The sequence below is a fragment of the Lactuca sativa genome, chromosome 9 (assembly GCF_002870075.4).
Source record: "Lactuca sativa cultivar Salinas chromosome 9, Lsat_Salinas_v11, whole genome shotgun sequence".
In the NCBI taxonomy this organism is placed as follows: domain Eukaryota; kingdom Viridiplantae; phylum Streptophyta; class Magnoliopsida; order Asterales; family Asteraceae; genus Lactuca; species Lactuca sativa.
Window position 1 is genome coordinate 82858158 of NC_056631.2, and position 21584 is coordinate 82879741.

General features: G+C 33.7%; 1 protein-coding gene and 1 long non-coding RNA gene across 2 annotated transcripts; one reads left to right on the forward strand and one right to left on the reverse strand.

The window, feature by feature from the left end:
- The first annotated feature begins 15714 nt into the window (after positions 1–15714).
- LOC111885370 (uncharacterized) lies at positions 15715–16395 on the forward strand. The gene has a single exon (XM_023881634.3). The coding sequence runs from the start codon at positions 15715–15717 to the stop codon at positions 16393–16395; it is 681 nt and encodes a 226-aa protein (XP_023737402.2).
- A 1500-nt stretch (positions 16396–17895) lies between these two features.
- On the reverse strand, positions 17896–20313 carry LOC111885415 (uncharacterized). Its single transcript, XR_006186912.2, has 5 exons — positions 19869–20313; positions 19344–19792; positions 18953–19257; positions 18447–18509; positions 17896–18335 (listed from the first exon to the last, which is right to left on the reverse strand). It is a non-coding gene; the product is annotated as an uncharacterized LOC111885415 (long non-coding RNA).
- Between the last annotated feature and the right edge of the window lie 1271 nt (positions 20314–21584).

Consider the following 21584-nt stretch of genomic DNA (forward strand, 5'->3'; position numbering starts at 1 on the left):
AATTGGGTCTAAATGTTTTTCAATACTATAAACTCTATGTAATTCTTTTTGTCTTTTTCTTTTAAAGAAATTTACGGCTATTAAAAAAAAACAAAACTTTTTGTTGAGCTCTTATGTTTCTTGTTAAAAAAAACTCTTTGTTAGACCTCTTATGTTTCTTCTTCATGGTTTATCTGTTGATTATGCTTAAATTTGGATACTTATTTTTTTAGTATGTTTAACTATAGTTTTATGTATTATTTACTTTAGAGTATTGTAATTTCTAGCTCATGGTGCTACTCGAAAATAATAATACTGGATCGGTGGTGATAAATGGGTAGGCCTAATTTTCAATTAGTGGTGATACACAAGGTAGGCCATGTTGGAGCTTTGGTTTTAGGAACACATGTTTATTGGATTTCAGACTTTCTATCATCTTGTAAGGCTCCATCTTGGACAGGAGGCCTCACACATAGACAAATGTTTGGACCAAAAACATGAGGCTTCATAAGAAGTATCTCCTTTCATTATTACATTAGATTTTTGTTTGAAAAGATTGTTATAAATGTTTCTGTTTGAGGCAATTAGGCTTCAATAGAAATATGTTAATTCATTAGATATAACTTATAAGTTTTAGCTAGAACATATTGTGTATCTTCTACGCATATCTATATATGTATATTGCAATTCTAGATTGAGACAATTTGATTTAATGGTTACATAATCCAATGTTGGTTAATTTATTCTTTGTAATTATTTTTCTCTACTTATAGATCGTATAAACTATATGTACTTGTGTAGTATTAGGTAGGATAAATGAAATTGTCTCCACATGAAATATGTGATCATATTATTATATAACTATGACATATTCAGATCCGTCATAAGTAATAATAAATGCATATGTCAAGGCACACCTATCGCAGTTTTCATTTATCAATGGTTAAATTTAATGAACATAACATATTCTAGATTAATATATTAGTTTTTTATTTACTTTATGCAACTGTCTTTCCATCGTGTATCGCCATTTCATTTTATTTTTTTCCCTATAATATAATATATGATAAATAAATAGTATTTCATCTTCATTATTATTTTATTTTTTATTTAGTATATTATCCCAAAAATATATTCCATTCTTGTAACTCATATATATATATATATATATATATATATATATATATATATATATATATATATATATATATATATATATATATATATATATATATATATATATATATATATATATATATATATATATATATATATATTTTGTTAAACACATAATTTTATTAATGAGTTTCTAACAAATATATATTTTATCTTTTTTTTAATTACAATAATATATGTAATCATATTTGTAATATATACCTTAATTATAAAATGTTATAAAATATATTATCATGTTTCGAATTTTTAGTATATTCGATACATAAATATTAAGTTATATATTTATGATTAATTAATATAATTTAATTTCATTAAATATTAAACCACATTTAGAGTAATACTATTCATTTCTAAAAAAAATAGGATAAGAAATAAAGTATTGTTAGAGAGGTATGAAGGTAAAATTGACATTGAGAGTTGGATAGAGATGTTATTAACTCCATTTTCTTTACAACGCATACTATATATTCTTAGGGAGAAAATGTTACAAACTTCTGTAATAATGTTTGCCGTAAGACAAAATTACAAAAATGATATCTTTATAAATTTATTTAATGGTTCTTGTAAAAGATCAAGAAAATATATATAATAGTCTTTATGAAAAAATTACGTAAATAGTATTTATGTAAAAAAGTTATATAAATGATCCATGTGTTGGAAGTATATCCATGGTAACAAGTTCTTGATATTTCTAAAAATAATAATGTCATTTGAAGTTACACACAAGATATGATTTTGTCAAAATATGAAGAAAAAAATAATAATAAGAGAATAGTTTGTTAATTTGTCATGATGTGATGTATTAAACCATATTTTGATTAATACTATTCATTTCTCAAAAAATAGGATAAGAAATAAGGTATTGTTAGAGAGGTATGAAGGTAAAATTGACAATGAGAGTTGGTTAGAGATGCTTCTATAATGTCATTAACTCCATTTTCTTTATGATGCATACTATATATCCTTAGGCAGAAAACGTTACAAACTTCTATAATAGTGTTTGAGGTAAGACAAAGTTACAAAAATGTTATCTTTATAAACTTATTTAATGGTTCTTATAAAAGATCAAAAAATATATATAATAGTCTTTATGACAAAACTACATGAATAGTATTCGTGTAAAAAAGTTATATAAATGATCCATGTGTTGGAAGTTATCCATGGTAACAACAAGTTATTGATATTTCTACAAATAATAATGTCATTTGAAGTTACACACAGGATATGATTTAGTCAAAATATAAAGAAAAAAATTATAATAAGGGATTAGTTTGTTAATTCATCATGATGTGATGTATTAATTAGAAACTAAAAGGAATTAAAGGTCTTAAGTGCAATCATAGGATTTATATATTGTAATGCCTGATCCGTTGTAGGTAAAATTCCTTGTTTAATTGCGAAGTGATGATCTACGCAAGGCGTAGATTGCCTCTACGCGCTGCGTAGATGGTTACTTGGAGGCGGGGTTTTAGAAACTTACACAAGGCGTAAGTAGGAGTACATAGGACGTACTCGACTAGGGTCCAAACCCTAAAATCAGGGTTTTGAGCCATATTTAAACACCTTAACCTTCATAAACCCTTATCATTTCAGCCTCCTTTTCCCCAAACGACTCCCTTGAAACCTTAACCTCATTTTGAGGATAGTGAGCCTAATAGTTATTTTTGGGTGCTTAGAAAGCTTCAAGCCTTGTGGATCTAGGATTTGTATCTCTTAGGCATTCTCTAGGAGGTATAAAGTTCAAAACTTGATGAATATCTTGATAGATCTTGTTAGCTTTAGATTTATGTCCCTTTTGTCTCATATTCTTGGTCTAGTCGGGTATGAGTTACTCTAAGCCTTATGAGTAGCCTTTTCAGACGTATTTGTGTGCATGGAGTCATAAAACTGCAATCTTGATCCTTTCTTTCCATCAATGCATGAGTTATGGAGCTTATGATCTTGTGTTAAGTTAGGGTTTTCGATTTGGACACTTTCTAGCCATGAAAAGTCATAAAGTTGGAAACTTTATGATTTGGGATGCTTTTTAGGGTTAGATCTGAGTATTGGGTGAGAGGTTTTATCGGGATAAGTGCTAAATGAAGAGTTTGTTTTGGGCTTGAGTACGCAGGACGTACCTAAGGGTACGCAATGTGTACCCCTGTATTGTCCCGTAAAAGCTAAGCCATATGCTACGCAGGGCGTACTCGGTCTGGTTATGACCATTGACCTTAACCGTTGACCGTTGACTTTGACTAAGTTTAACTTTAGGTCATTTGGGGTGATTTGAATAGTAGATTGAGTCTGGGTTCCTGCTTATTGTATAGGTGACCTGTAGAGACATCGTTTGGAGCAGCGATCAGTTCAATGATTTATCAGACTGTGAGGTGAGTTTTCCTCATTGTGCCTGTGGGTCGAACGTACCAATTCCGACCTACTAGGTTATATATCCTGGTATATATGATGATGTTATGTTGGATATATGTTAGACTTTTAGATCTATATTATTACCTGTATTCACTGGTTATATGTTAGACTGGTAGATTTGTATGATTACATGTACTTGTTGGTTATTGAATGCTACTATATATGTCGAAATGTTATTGTTTGGTTGGGTTGAGGCGGTCATGCTTTATGTTGAAGGCCAAGATACCCGGGGAGGTTCAAATAGGCTATAGGCCTTGTGAAACGGCCCAGTCAGGCCGAAGACTCGGAGAGCGGTCCAGATAGATTGTAGGCCCTACGAGGCGTTCCAGTCAGGCTGAAGGCTCATGAATGCATGTTGTTATCTATTTTGTTGTGTGGTGTATTGTGGGGGAACTCACTAAGCTTTGGCTTACAGTTGATTTTATGGTTTTAGGTACTATTGAGGACAAGAGCAAGGCGAAGACTTGATTTTGCATATTATCCTGGATTTTTATGTGACTTATGATTATGGAATACTCTGATTCATGATTATGGATTTTGGAAACTATATTTTTGTGTAATTTATGGATTTTGGAATGGATTTAAAAAAAATTCTTTGATTTTTGAGATGTTACATATACCGACTAAAGAAGATAATGTGTGAACCTTGATACCTTATCCAATTTTAGGCATAGAACCAACCATAATTTCTTTCTCCCCTCTCTTCCTCTCGAGTTTCTTCAAGTTCTTTGCAGCCCACCTCTCTCCAAGAGAGGGCTCGGTTTTGGCTACAAAAAAGAAGAGGATGGTTGTCTTTTGCTTTATAATTAATTTTATGGTGCTACCATATTATAAAGGTTATAGTTTAGGCTCTATCCCATCCTAGACATGTGAAGAATCGATCACACACAAAGATATATACAATTCGACCTACTCTCAGGTTTTTAGTTTTGTCGCATCTAGTCATAAACTCATGATCATTGGTGCAATATGATGGTAATTTTTTTTATTTTAATTTCGATGTGTTTTTTTGTAAAACAATCATATTCCAACAGTGATATTAGAACCACATTCATAATTTTTTCACAAAAGGTAATCAATGTTTTGTGAGAATAATAGGGTATAACATGTACACATTAATTAGGAAAAACATTTGTATGAACTACACCCATGTAGTTCATTGTTTTAATAATAATAAAAGAATTGGCTACTAAAGTGTGAATGGTTTTTTTCCCCACATTTCGATTCATTAAGATATAAGTTATTTATATGGTTTTGGCATTACAATAATAAAAATAATTATATATAACATGTTAAAATTTTTATGGTTGTTAAACTAGCTATAATAACATAAAAGTTTATAAATGAGGATTAAAAAAATGAAGTGTCAAAATGGATGTGTTTGATCTTCATCACAAGATGGTTTTAAAGGAATGATTTTATGACACAACATGCTTAAGTAACAATATGATAAATTGTCCTTAAAGTTGTTGAAGTTTATAAATAAGCTACAATAGTGTTGATGTGTTTTTAAAGATAGTTAAATTTATCACTAAAGCTACTGGGTATTTACATTGGTCTATATTGTTGTTTATCAGTTATTTTTGTGACACTTTGTTGTTGTCACAAAGTGATGAAATACTCTTTTAATTACATAAAAATGTTTTTTAAAATTGTATGTATTGGGTAACCCTTTGACTCGACTAGACCTATAATCTATGATTTTTGTTTGTTTTTTTTTTGTTAAATTGAAATTTTGCATGCAGCGTGTCGTTTTAATTATATATTTTCTAATGTAAAATTTCCTTTAAATTGTAATCTGACAGGTTAGTTAGAAAATATGTACTAGATTAGTAATTGTAATAATGAATGATTGAATACTACCAAACAAAAACCATGGAGATTGGTGTATCAAGGAGTTCTACTCGAGTATCAAGAGTTGATACATAGCAAGTAGGAACTGATCATCCGTATAGTTGTTTTGTATCTAGAAATGACCATGTTTTTCCACATGTTGGCTCACGAGAAAAACACATGGGATTAAGGCAAATGTTAACGTCATTATTAGCATGTTTGTTGCATTTATTTTATAATTGTTTTATGGTAGCTTAAAATAAAATTGGAAACAAAATCAATAATTGTTATAAGTTAACAAATGAACTTTGCAAACAATATTAGTATTTATAAAAATTTTAAAACATGTATTTTAAAAAACTTTAAAAATGGTTGTTTGCTAAAAAGAAAAGTTAAATATTTTAACTAGATAAAAAGAAAAACCATTTTTATAAAATTGAAAATATCATGCTTCTCATGAAAAAACACATATGGAACTAATAGTCTTTTAGCATGGGGAAGTTTATAGCCAACACGTGGTTAGGGTTTAGCCAAAGTGATGTGATACTCGTGATAACTCGAGAATCTCAGCTCGGGTGTCACATGTTATTTGCATGGTCAATTTGCCATCTATGTTTGTGATTGACGAAATACATGTCATGAGCAAAGATGAGCATGGAAGAGATTAAACTTGACATTCAACAAAACTCAATAAGTCCCGATAGATGTAATAATTTCATAGAGATAGAAATTAGCAAAAAGTATTATCTACCTAAATAGATTCTTGTTGTGATTACAACATACCTTTTCGTAACTAGTAATGAAATATGAGTCCTAACCTTAATTAAATATTTTGATTTGGTTGATTTTTTTAAAGGATTAAACAAATCAACTAAAGAAATTTTGTTCTGATGGATGTCTGCAGACAAAAACTTGTCCACTATAAAATTTTCAATCTTACAAATCTTCCCAAAGGATAAGTTGATTAGGTCGAACTTTCTTTGACTGCATTCGTTTGCTAAGAATAACTCTCAAGTATTAAAAGAGAGAATATAATATGGATGAAGCTCTTCCTGGGCTCCTCAAACTAATGCAACTAGGGGTGATAAAGAAAATAATGAAAAACGTTTGAATGAATATAATGAGGTAGCATGTCTAATGTTGATGACCATGCTCTTTGTGCTCCAAAAGAACTTCGAGACTCGTAGGGCGTTTGGTATTGGTAATCAGCTCAACTAAATGCTACAAGAGGAAGCCAAACATGAGCGATTTGATACCGTTAAAGCCATGATGGGTTGTAAGTTTCAAAGGAGGCAACTGTTAGTGTACATATTTTAAAAAATGAACTCCTACATTGAAAGAATTTAGTAACATGGATATCCATTTGGCGGGGAGTTGGCAACATGTATTATCCTTAACTCACTAACCAGTTCATATAAATAGTTCATCGTAGATTTTAATATGAACAACTTGGAAAAGACCATTAGGGAGTTGTAGGGCATGTTAAAGACCGTTAAAACTAACATGTCCAAGCCTAGAAACTCTGTCTCCACTATTTCTATGTTGGCTATCAGGGAGGGGACAAGTTGGAACACCCTACTCCAACCCTAATGCCAAGGAAAACATATAGTTGGCTCTGATATAATTTCTTTAAAGAATCCTGATAAGGTTGTAGGGTTTCACTATAAGGAACATGAGTACAAAGGAATATATTCCCAACATATTTGAAAGAGCTAAAGAATCTACAAACCAAAGAGTACGTCACAGCTAGATATATGTGCATAATACCTTAATAATATTACTTCTAACCTTGAGTATTAGACTAAAGATATAGTACTTGCATTTGTAAAATGTTTAGTGACTAAAGCAAAGCAAAAAAGTTGAAAAACAGAGAGTTGAATATGATCATGGATACCGAGCCCCTTGCTACTATCTATATAGTTAGGAACCAACTTAATTCTCTAGAATTTTATCTATGGTATTATAATTGAAATTGTTAATTTATAAAATGTTTCATGAGATAATTCTAACTTTTTTTTAAATGAAAGCTATTTTGATTTATAAAATGTGTTTCTTATTTTAAAAGCAAAACACAATCATGAAATCTATGAAATTAGTATAGTAACAATGGTTGGATGGTTATTTATATACATTCAAAATGTTTGGATGAAATGTATACATGGATTCATCATTTTTGTCACATAATTAAGAAATGAATTACCAAATATCCAAGTAGACATGATTTTGGAAATCCTTGACCACAAGTCTAATGATAAATACAAGTCTTGATTATCAAGAGAGATGACAAAATCACCATTTAGTGAGGCATGTATCCGGTGGAGTTACTTTATACTTATGGATGTTTTAGATTGACCATAATACATGGTTAGACAAAATACATTACATTCAAGATGTATAAATATATTTATCAGATTAAACATAAGTATGAAACCATCAAGGTGTTTAGAGGTTTATAAAACAAAGTGAAGAATCAATTGGGTAAAATGATAAGATTATTAGATCCAATAGGGATAGTGAGCATATTATTCGAGAGTCTAAAGATCATATAAGGAATAATGAAATCTTTTCAAAAATATCTCCACCCAATAAACCGTCACAAACTATGCAACTGGGAGTGGAAACCAATAATTGTTTGATATGGTTCATGATGAGTTATACTATGTTTCCAAATACTCTATGGAATTGTACCATGAAGACTATTACAAAAGTCCTTGACCTTGCACCAACAAAGAAGGTTTGAGAAATATACTTTGAAATATGAAGTAAGAACATCACTTCACTTGTATATTTTCAAAGTCTGGGTTTATGAGTCTTACATTTGTTGTGAATCCCTCGAGAAGTTAGAACCCATATCATAGAGAAAGATGTTTGTTGGTAATATTGCTAGAATTTTTAGGTATTTGTTTTACAAGCCTTGTGAGAACAAATTCTTTATTGTTTGACGTGCAATCTTCCATGATAGAGAGATGGTATCCAAAGAGGCCAATATGAGTTAAATTGATCTTGAAGAAATTCAAGATTCAACCACAGAAGGACATGGTTTTAGCACTAGATCTTAACTAGAGGTTAAAATATTGGTTGAACCTTAACATAGGGTTGCTGGGGAATATGACGTACTTGTACCTCTTGTACGGAGATCTAATAGAGCACATTATTCACCTAAATTGTATTGGTTTCATATTACTGAGGGTGACGAGTCATTGTTATATCGTGATAAGTAGGCATGGAAATTTTACCCGACCTATTGGGGAAACTGGTTGACCTGCCTGATCGAGAATGGGTATTTCCCATAAAACCGAGTACCGGGTATGGAACTGAAATGACTATATGGAAAAAATCGGGGATATGGACAGACTGGGTATCCTATTCCCTAACCTTCCCTATCCCCAAATAGATTATACTCACATAATACATTCAGTTATAATTTAATTTCCTTATACACATACATAAATGAATCCACAATATGCCCATATAATGGTTGACCCAAATTCAATTTCATAGATGTCATTGCCACTTTCTTTCATGACAATGTGCATAAATTCGACAACTAGCGATTGAGTCGAATCCAGAATTCCTTTCTATCCATTCTCTCTTCTATTCACAATGTCAATTGAATTTTATATATTCATTTACCAATCAACATAGATTTATCAATCATCATGCGTCAGTTGTTCATCTTGGTTCATCAAACTCGCAAAGAAATAAGATACAATTTCATATTAGTTTAACATGTATATTATGATTATCAATTCATCATTCATCATAGATTAGTAGATTCCCAACATTTATTGTGATTCCCACCACCGGTTCAAATTATTTCCATAAAAAATGCCATATCTTGATATGTTCTGAAGAGAACCATAGTAGGATTGCTCTCACTTCTTATATGTAGACAACAATTAACCAAATAAAGGTTGCATGGCCATCATAACGCATTATATAGATGGAAATTGGAAGTTGCAAAATTGAATCATGAGGTATTTACTATATTTAGTGTTAGTATTTATAATTTCTAAAATTTTGGATGAAGCTTTATCACTAAATTGCCCAAATCTCCGAGTGGGTACGACACCATATGGGTGATCGTCGACCGATTGACCAAATCTGCCCACTTCCTACCAATCAAAGAAACATTCAAAATGGAAAGACTTGCATGAATTGACATTCAAGAGATAGTTCGTCTGCATGGTGTGCCTATGTCTATTATCTCCGACCGAGATAGCAGATTCACCTCGAGATTCTGGCAGTCACTGTAGAAGGCTCTTGGAACTAAGCAGGATATGAGTACAGCTTATCATCCACAAACCAATGGGCAAAGTGAGAGAACCATTCAAAAGCTTGAAGACATGCTGAGAGCGTGCGTTATCAATTTCGACAAGTCATGGGACACCCATTTTCCCTTAGTTGAGTTTTCCTACAACAACAGCTACCATACCAATATTAAGGTTGTGCCGTTCAAAGCCCTCTATGGCCGTAAGTGCAGATCCCCTCTATGTTGGGCTGAGGTGGGGGACACACAACTAGCTAAGGGTCAAGTCCCCGATAGCACTCTCACCAGCCCATAAATCATTCGAGAAACCACCAAAAAGATCGTACAGATCTGAGAATGACTGAAAGCCTACATAAATAGACAAAAGAGCTACGCTGATAGAAGACGAAAACCATTGGAGTTCCAGGTTGGTGACCGTGTTATGTTGAAGGTCTCACCCTGGAAAGGCATGATACGCTTTGGTAAGTATGGAAAGCTGAATCCAAGATACATTAGGCCATTCGAGATCCTCGCTAGGATCGGCCCCGTAGCATATAAACTCTAGTTGCCCCATGCGCTTAGTAACATTCATCCTGTCTTCCATGTGTCAACTCTTAAGAAGTGTTTATCTTATGAAACACTTGTGATCCCTATTGACGAGATCGAGATCAATGAGAACCTCAATTTAGAACCAGTCGAAATAATGGATAGGGAAGTCAAGCGGACGAAACAAACTCGCATCTCGATAGTGAAGGTTCACTGGAATGCCAAGCGGGGACCCGAATTCACTTGGGAGCGCGAGGACTAGATGAAACAGAAATATCCACATCTTTTCCCTAGTCTGTAATTGTATCGATTTAGAATTTCGGGACGAAATTCCCTTTGATAGGGAGATGATGTGACACCTCGGAACTTCTACCTTGTTCTACTATTCGATACTATCAATGTTAAACTCATTTCATCTATCTTTTAGCATTGTTTTAAGTCTGTTTGGATGATCTAAAGCCTTGTACAATTAAAGTTTGACTTAGGGATAGGTTGGTTTAAGATTTTGGGTTGCAAAAAGGCCAAACACTCCATCAAAAGGAGTGTGTGGCCACACACGTGAATGTGAGGCCGCACACCCGAGTGTATGGCTGTACACATGAGTGTGTGGCCGCAAACCCGATTGTATGGCCCCACACATGAGTGTGTGGCCGCACACCCGAGTGTATGGCCGCATACATGAGTGTGTGGCCGCACACCCGAGTGTATGGCCCTACACATGTGTGTGGCCGCACACCCGAGTGTATGGCCGCACACATGAGTGTGTGGCCGCATGCCCGAGTGTATGGCCACATACATGAGTGTGTGGCCGCACACTCGAGTGTATGGCCGCACACATGAGTGTGTGGCCGCACACCCGAGTATATGGTTGCACACATAAGTGTGTGGCCACACACCCATTATCTATATATATATATATATATATATATATATATATATATATATATATATATATATATATATATATATATATATATATATATATATATGAGGCTTATTTTCACTTCATTTCCCCTCTCCTCAACCGCACACCTCTCACTCTCTCTAGTTTTATCCCCCACAAACACTTCTAAGGCTTAAAAAATGTAAGTATTCCATCCTTTTAGCTTGCTATACTTGAAAGACTTCTTGATTTGAGCCTTTATTCACCTTAAAGTTGACCGCACACTCCTTTGTGTGGCCTTACACACCCTTCATACAATCATATGTGATTGTAACACTTGTCCCAAGTGTTTCCTTGTCCCGTAGGGTGTCACTTATCATGATTAGTTGTATTATAAACTAATTATGTCCATACATGTATCTTTATATGTTAATTAGGGTCCGTTTGTGCTCGAGGCTACATTTGACACTCAACATCCCTAACGATCTTACATTCGAATCACACGTCAAACGGTGAGTTCATACCCCTATGTTTTCTGAGTTTTTCATCTTTTCGATGGGGGGGGGGGGATACAAGCTAAAGTACAAGGAAACTTGTGCTCAAAATATATTATTTTGTTTAAGATAATTATATTTTCAGTGTGCTTTTAACATGGAAAACATTTTTTACCAAACGATTAACTAATCAACTCGTAGAAAGAGTTTTCAAAACTAGGGTAACGAAATTGTGAATCATGAAGCAAAATGTATTATTTTATAAAGGATTCATGCAAATCATAATAGACATTTACTTTTGTAATAATGAATCAAGTGAACTAACCTCAAAGTAATAATCGATATGATTACTAGAGGGTATTAATAATACATGCATGATTTAGCTCACAACGTGCTTATTAGTTTTATTTATGTAATAAGGCTAATATACCTCACTGGGAGTAACCTGGTTTTTTTCAAGGAAACTACGTTTGACGATATAAGTATGGTAGATACCTGTACACTTCATTTTAGAACGGATAACCAACAACCTACTTTTAGGGAAAATATAGGATTTTCTCGGGATAACTCGGCCTTTCATAAACGGATTGTTTAACAAGTAACTAACGGATGTTCATATTCATTCCATGACACCTTGGATTGTACATATCTTGCATGAATTTGGAATTCATGGAAGGAATGGGTTTTCAAACATGCTTTTCATAAGAAAATATGGAATTTTCTTGCGGAACACTTTTCAAAAGGATCAAAGAACATTTTCCACAAAAACTAAATGCTTATGAACTCACCGGCTTTACGCTGATACTCTTTTCAAAATTGCTTGTATTCTCAGGGAATTAGTAGACAGGTACTTTCAGGAGATTGGAGAAGTCGGAGCGTTAGAGTCACGTCTTTATATTTGATATGAACAAAACTATGTATTAAGACAATGTCATATATGTATTCAATGTCTGGTTGTGTTTACTATGCTTGCTATGATACAATTGTTGTGATACTACGCATAACGTCCTCCACCCCGGAACAATTCCGCCGTTCCGGTTTCGGGGTGTGACATTCATATGTAAATCACTTGTGATTTACATGTGAATCACATGTAATTTATATGTGAATTACATGTGATTTACATATGCATCATGTGTGAATTACATGTGAATCACATGTAATTCTTATGTCATTTACATGTGAATCACATGTAATTCATAATTACATGTGAATCACATGTAATTCATATGTGATTTACTTGTGATGTACATGTGAATCACATGTAATTCACATATGAATTACATGTGATTTACTTAGAACCGTCACACCATGATTCAGACAAATACAAAAATTCAAGAAAATTCGAACATGAACCATTATCAATTATGATTGACCTGATAGAAGAGCTCTTGGATGACACTTTGAATCATATCCACATGGAGATCCTTGTTCATCTTCCGAGTCTTGTTCTTCCATTTTTTACAGCTGAGTTCTCATGCATATATCATTATATCATTATATCATTATATATTCCATATTTGAACTGCAGTTTCAATATCATCTTGCCCTGTTAAAAAGACAAGAATATCCCCCGTTGGCTCCTACAAAAAAAATGTATATAAAATAATTAAAAGAAATGAATTGTTATGTATTTTGTTTCAAATGTTGTATAAAATAATAACAGGTGTAGCGTACCTTATCATGAATTGACATTACTGTTGAGACAATAGCTTGAAGGTAGTCTGAAATAGGTTCCTCAATGTAAAAATTGACATTACTGTTGAAATAGTATAACAAACTTCTTCCCCAAGTTTGACTCCCATTTCTTCTGCCAATCTTGCAGCAACACTCTGAAAAAACATGAGATCAATCCAAAGTTGTAATTAGATGTAATTTTAGTGAAAATTTAATGAAAATGAAACTAAAGTATATGAATTAAAGGATAATAATAATGAACATTAAACAAAAATAACTTTGATGATGAATACCTGCACAACCAACCTTCTTGGTTGAGTACAAGCAATAATCCGACCATTATCAGCCCATCCTGCTTCCATAAGGTACTGCAAGATTATATAAAATGCTTCAACAAAAGCCATTGAAACTGGAAGGGGGAAAAAAGCACTACGTAACCCTAACTACATAAACCTTCATAACAAGCACTACAAATACAAAGAGAATAATCGGGATTACACTTGAAACAAAGTTAGTCTCATATCTATAATGTCAATTAGAAAATCTGACATCAAAAGTCATTGAAATTGAGTGTTTTTTGTGAGTGAGAGTGCATACAAATAGAAGAAAAAGGGATGGCGAACCTAAGGGATTTAAGTAGTTTTGCCACTCCCCGTTTTGCCCATGATTATGGTAGTGGAGTTAGTCTCCACCAGATACAAAATAGACGTTCTGTACTTGAATACATGTAATCATCGCCTTTGGCTCTCTAAGCTCGCATACCCATATCTATTGATTTCAAAGACCAGATTAAATAAAATAGGAAGGTTGTAAATTGAAGTCAACTAGTCCGTTTAGTTTTCAAGGAAGCAAATAATTATAATCTTGATGATAGCTCAAGGTGATTTCTTAACAAGAAGGATGTTATGAATGGACGTTTTCTAGAGAGAAAAAGAGGAAGAGGAGAGTCGGACAAAGATTGATAAAATCGATACCACAACTCTATCGACAATCGATTTTGAAGAACTGATTTGTAGAAATCGATTAGGCAATGTGTCGAATGCAAGGAAACATGAACATGAATATGAATGTGAACGATCGTACCATTTCGAAAATTGATGCATTACGTTCGATTGAAGAGAAACTCGGGAGATCGACTTTAGGTTTAGCCATTGTTGGATCTGTTCTTTCTGAACTTCCGGTCACTCCAAGCCGACTTCTGGACACAATCAATCGAAGACAGGAAACAACAATAAATGCGGAGGAGCGATTACATCCGGAAGCTTAGAGGCGAAGGAGAATCGGGAGGTTCGAAGCGATCGGACCTCTGGCTGATTTATTAGGGAACGAAACTTCGAGAGGGAAGAACGACGCAACCACCGCGATGTTAAATCTATCAATCATCGGAGAATCTTCAATGAAGGCGGTAGTTGTTGACAGAGGTAGGGTGGTTGTTTGAGGGAGGAGGGAGGGGTCGACGAAGAGGGAGGAGGTCGATGGAGTCGGTAAAGAATCGGAGAAGGGAACGAGCGATAGAAAGACTAATCACGATTTATTTGGAGAGCTAATTAACTGTTCCCTTAAATGCCCTTATCTTATTTTATTAAGATACCCTTCCTTGATTTTTTTTCTATTTATTTACAAAATTGCCATCAAAGATCTTGGCCCTTAATTTTTTTAATCTAACGGTCCATTTTTAGTTTTCAAGTTCTCGGAAAAATATGAGTTCTCAAATGATCTTTGCGCTCTCTCTCTCTCTCTCTCTCTATATATATATATATATATATATATATATATATATATATATATATATATATATATATATATATATATATATATATATATATATATATATATGATATTTTGATGTTTAATGAGGGCATATATGAAATTCTCCCTTTAGGTTATGGTTGAACAAAATGACACAAATATTTATATGGATCATGTCAAATATGGATCGTTGAATGTTTATGACGTATCAACTCGCGACCTTTCGTAGAGTTGTCATCCTAAATAAGATCGTTAACACAAACATGCAAAGAAAAAAAAGAGAGAGAACTCAAGTGTCATTCTACTACCATTTTTTTAAGTACACTTATGACACAATTATTATGTTTAATAAAATCAATAAATTTTTATTACACTTCTTATCATATAAAAGTAATAAGACGATGAGCAGGAAGAATAGGGGGAACTATATTTTATTTCTACAAAAAGAATATATGAAGTTCGTAAAAAATAATTGACTATTAACCAACATTGACCATTTATACAGTTGACTATTGAAATATTTATGTAATTGACTCGTAAAATATTTTACATAAATAACTATTAGTTATATATTTTACAATAAGATACGTTTGAAATTAAATGTTGTTATTTTGCAAATAAATAACTAAAATTATTACGCCATAAACCCATGAAGCATGGTGCGATGTCTTCCATTTCAGAACCACTTCCCTCTGATGAAGTAGAGAAAAAATCCAGGACAAATGGCAAGAGCTCCCAAATCACTGCAATTTAAGATGAAGCAAGAAGGTACCACCGCCAACAATGGCGGTGGCGAGTCATCATTCCGGGTGTTGTACTACGGGGATGCATCAGCTGGATCTGTGCCCTTCATGTGGGAATCACACCCAGGTACCCCTAAACACCCAACCACCGATCAATCCTCTCTCCCCCCTCTCGCTCCGCCACCTGCTCTCCGATACAACTCCTCAAACCCCTCCACTTCCCTCCGAAGCCTTTTGCTTGCTTCCGATTCCAAAAAAACCTATCTTCCGGCACCACCATCTTTGTCGACGTCTGAATTATCTTCCATATCTTACGGTGATTCCTCAAAGCCATCCACTTCTCTCCGCAGCCTTTTTCTCGCTTCTGGTTCCCAAAAAGCCCACGGGACGGCGGCCCCTCCATTGTACTCTTCTCTATCGCATTCGTTGCCTTCAACTCCGATGAGTAAAGGGAGTAGCAAGACCGAGTTCCGGCGGAGGAAGGCGACGATGAAGTTAGACATGAGTGAGGATAGCGTTGAGAAGCACGTGGGTGGCGATGGTTCACCGACGTTGATGCTGTGCTTTGGTGGCGGTTTAATGAAGATTTATAGGAAGAAGAAAGTGACGGGTGCAGTAATGTCGATCGGAAGTCATGGTAAGACACAGAAAGTAAATTGATTAACAGCGTCTTTGTAGTCAAATTTGCATTGTTCATATTTGTTTTTTTTGGTTAAAAGAATATTTGTAAATTTTCAGTAGTTTAGCATTAAGGTGGATAAACAAAAACGATATAGCATTTAAGGACTTCGATCACTGACTAACCAGTAACCACAAATGTGGTTGACTGATAATGTGTGACATATGAACATCTTTGTTTTCTATATATCGCTCTACTACTCTTTATATTTAATTAATTAAAATATACTTTTTTTTATTTAAATAATCAAAAAATAAACAAGATATATAGTCTTATTCACCTAATCCTCGTACTTTTTTTGGTCATTATCTTCTTATTAATAATATGAAACTAGATTATAACCCACCTCAAGCGTGGACAACATATAAAAATATATATATAAAAGTATAAAAGGTTGGTACAATAAAAAAATAATAAATAATCTATACATATAAAAATATATATATAAAAGTATAATAAAAAAATAATAAATAATCTATACATACGTGTGTTAAGCCCTTGAATTTGTATGATTATTGATCATAAGCTATTGTATGGTTAGAATGTGATATCTCACACGCATTTTATAAGAAGGAAGGTCAAAATTATCCTTTTAGAGTACTGGGTATGGGTCACAACCATACCCATTCACAATCCTTGCCACATCATCTTGTTCTCCTCAAAACTTTAAGAAGGGGTGGTATTCTCATGCATAACGCCGTTGAGGTGAAGCCAAAACAGAAAGAAAAGTAGAGGGAAGAAACAAGAGAACCAATCACAATTTCTGTTGCATCTCGTCCCCGTTACAACGTATTATGCAACAACGCCCCTTAACGAGAAGGTGGGGGTGGTGTTCAATGCGTTAAGATGGCGTTATGGCAGCCACCTCAGCCATAACGCGAGCAAAAAACTACTCATACTGCATGGTCTTAAAGAAAGTTTTTGTGTGAAAGAGATAAAGTGATTTATCAATTTATTTCTATTTTTTATTAAACTAAAAATGTACCCATTATTCTTTCGGAAAGACTATTAAAATTAGGAAGATAACCAACATCCCACATAAAATGAGCCAAAATAAAACAAAAAATTATTCAAGATACTAAGTAGTAATTAAAAGATTAAACGTTAATTTGATGTGGTTCAGTTTACCTATTTAATTACCATGGAATTTATAATATAAAAAATATTTCATACCACGATTCAAGTTGTTTAGATAATTGGGTATACAAAATTCATTTCATACCAGTGGATAACTATGTATTGTGAGTGTGTAGGCAGTTTCAAAATAGCTCTTAGTTATGAGATACTTGATTGCATGTTATAATGTGTTTCTATTTCAAAACTTTACTTTCTTAATCAGGCTAAGAAGCGCAATGACACTATTGTGATGGACATGAAATAGAACAAAAGAAGGTGAACCACAAGAAACTGTTCATCCAAGTTAAATTGTTTGTTTAAAAACTAAAATAAAGAGGAATTAGAAATCCTAGTAGAATGCCTTTTATTTTAAGGAAAAAAAACAATTGTCATCGGTAACACATACAACAATTCTACATTATTTTCATACAATAAAACAATGACCAAATTAACCTTTATAGTTAGAAATAAAATAACTATAACATATGAAACACATATCCAATTGCAACCAATTGCCTCCTATAATTCAATAGTACACCCTTGAAACAGTTCTTGATCTATAGATTTGACCTTTATATAAGCCTATAGAAAAGAAACAGTTCTTGATCCATAGATTTGGTTGCACAGGGGCATAGATCCAATGGAGACGCAATCAACATTGGCGTTTATTTAGGAGCTTTGATGAAAAATATTGTGAAGGACTATTATGTTGTGTTCTTTGTCATGTCAATCCAACATTAAATCACTATAATCTTGTATAATAGAGGCCATTGCCACAACATTCAATGCATAATTTAGATATGACCTATACAAAAGTCAAAACTTGTTACATGGAAATAACCTAAATCATGTAAAACAATGTTTCAAAAACATAAAATAAAATTAGATCGACCAATGGATGTAGATTCTTACATACCCAATACAGTTTTGTTATTGCATTTGGCTTTTGAAATACAAATTTAGAAGACCAATATTTTCCCTGTTTGGACAAAATATTTTGAAAGTTCATGTCAAATATCAAACAAAAATATATTTCAAATGACAAAAAAATTATCAAACCTTTAGATGAACTGGTTCTTCAAAACCTCATCTTTGTTTATTATTTTTCTCTAGTTCTCAAATGTATAAAACTCTCGACACTATTAAATCGTTATTAATACAACATAAGCACATCCAAAGACTATCTCCTACAAACTGGTTCATTTGATTTTTTTATTTAATATTACCTTTAGTTAAGTCCCAAATCTTTACTACATTAACAAGTCCAATACGTTAATATTTTTTTTTTACATTACTAAAAAGAGAATCATAAATCAAGCAAAGCTAAAGGTAACTAAATGATCCAACAATGAACTCGTTAAAATTGTTGCAAAACACATGATTTAGGAAGGAAAAAATATCAGATTGAGTATGAAAACGCACCTCATCTCCCAAGGGAAACCGATGAATGTGTTCTTTTTTCATCAGCATCTACCATGTGAACCCTCATCCTTTTCTTGCTAGGAGAATCCTTATATTGATCCTTCACCGGGCCCATTAAATGTTTGCCTAACATCTCATCCTTTCTTGGTGAACCCTTAGGCTTATTATGATATTTGGGGCTCATTAAGACATTTCTTACATTTTCCTCAGTACTTAATATATTAATGCTAATATCCTCTTCATTTGCAGCAGCTCTACCATCAAAACCAAACTGATCCCCTAGTCTTTCAAGCCTAGCTTGTGATCTATATATTGTAATGTATGTTAAAATCGATTAAACGGCAAAATAGAAATACAAAAAAAAAAAAAAGAATTACAAATAGATCCTTACCTCTTTAGTTCATCTTGTATCCTAGAGTAGCGATGATTTGCCTTCACAAACTTCCTAATTTTTGAGGAAATTTTGAAATATGAAAAATAGAATATGTAAAAAATAAAAAAGGGTGTAACTGAAAAAGTTAATAGTTAAGATTGGCTATGATGATCCATGAAATACGTTCTGCACTCGTCTTTCCACATGGACAATTACATATCAAGCTCTTTAATTTTGGAATTTAAACTATCTTCTTCTTGGACCCTTTCCTCCGAATAGAACTAAGCACTATTATGTTGATGAGAAAATATGCAATTAACACTTGAAAAAAAGGGAAAACAAATAAATAATAATAGTCTACTTAACTCTGCTGCAGTTGCTCTTGTGATCTTCTAGCATATCAATTTCAGATTGCACATGCTTCAACCCCACCATGGGTTTAGAAGGAAACACAGAAAAGTAAGCACCTGAAAGGTTTGAACTTTATAGTCAAACAAAAAAATATTGGTAATTATTAGTTAACTAATAAAAAGAAAAATAAACCTGATCATCATGAACATCCTTGATTTCTGAAGATTAGGCTTTTGTTTCTCTGCCTTGCTCACCCCCATCTGATAATTTAAAGCTTCCAGAATATTCACTTTCACCATCAAAGAGATCTCTCTTTTTGTGACCCCTGGAATACACTTATGAAATAAACTATTAAGGACCAGTTATAAGTATCCTTTACGCTTAAGAACATAAAAACTTAAGCCTTAAAATTTGGAATGTAATTGTTGAAAGTTTAAGGTGTCAAAACATAAATTGTGTGACATTTACACTAACTAGCAAGAAATTGGCCTATCATGAAGATTTTGAAATTCAATCTACAGAAAAAATGCCAAGCACCCAATTAAGAATTCACATGATAAGAATTTGAGAAATTAACGATAAATATGACATATAGAGAGAAGTAGATAGGAAGAGAGACACACAATATGTGCTTCAGATTTACTTACAGATAGAACTTGAACAAAAACCGAGTTGGATGAGGCTACACATCGTCGACAGGGTGAGGGAAGGGAGCATGTCTACAACAACAATGTCTTCGGCTGGTGTTTGTTGGAATCCTAAGTCGAGTAGGACTTGGAGACCAAGTAATAGCAACCTAGTTTTTAGGAAATCATAAACAAGTAGGTTTTTAGTTTCCTAATTGTAATCTAATTACAAGTCGGTAGTTAGGAGTATATATATACATTGTTTTAGGTCGAGCCATGATCATTGGAAAACATTGTAATATCATGAGTTTTGAGAGATTTTCTCATATAATCAAAGAGTTATTTTGATTAAAACAATTGTGTTTACATATTCCAATCTTTAATTGGTATCAGAGCTAAGAAACAAGAAGCTGTGAGATCGATTTTACCTGTTGACGAGTCAGGTCAACATTGCTGATGCAGGGGAAGACGGAGGACCTACTCCGGTGCGGACCAAGGAGGTAGGAGCGACTTCTGTTGTCTGTCCGATGCTCACACCAACAAATTACACTGTCTGGGCCCTGCGTATGAAGGTGGTGCTTAGAATTCACAAGGCTTGGACAGTGATCGATCCAGGAATAGAAAAGAATGAAGAGAAATATTATTTTGCAATAGGATTGTTGTATCAGGCAATCCCGAAAGATCTAATCATGCAAATCGGAGATGTGGAATCTGCCAAGGGACTGTGGGAATCGATCAAGGCTCGCTATGTAGGAGTTGATAGGGTGAAAGAGGCCCGATTGCAAACCCTAAACGCAGAATTTGATCGATTGAAGATGCAAGAATCTGAAACGATTGATAGCTATGTTGGAAAGCTATCTGGAATCGCGTCTAAATCAGCAGCCCTAGGAGAAACCATTGATGAATCGAAGTTGGTAAAGAAGTTCCTCAAAACATTGCCCCGATCGAAGTTCATCCAGATCGTTGCCTCCCTTGAACAGGTGTTAGGCCTGAAATCAGTTGGCTTTGAATACGTGGTGGGACGAATCAAGGCGTACGAAGAGAGGATAAAAGAAGAAGAGGACGACGGAGGAGAAGGTCACGCGAGAGTGATGCTCACGAAATCAGCATCGTCTGGCAGTGGTGGGTCTTCTTGATTTCATGGAGGAATGACAGGGAAGGCAAAGGGAAAAGGCTCGTCAAGTGGAACTATTCATCGAGCAACCGGGTCGAATGGTGGGTCAAGTGGATCAGGCCCAAATGTGTTTAAATCAAAACAGGCACAAGATGGGGAGCCCAATTC

Coding starts and splice junctions, on each gene's coding strand:
- LOC111885370 (XM_023881634.3), top strand. CDS start 15,715: ATGGCAAGAGCTCCCAAATCACTGCAATTTAAGATGAAGCAAGAAGGT.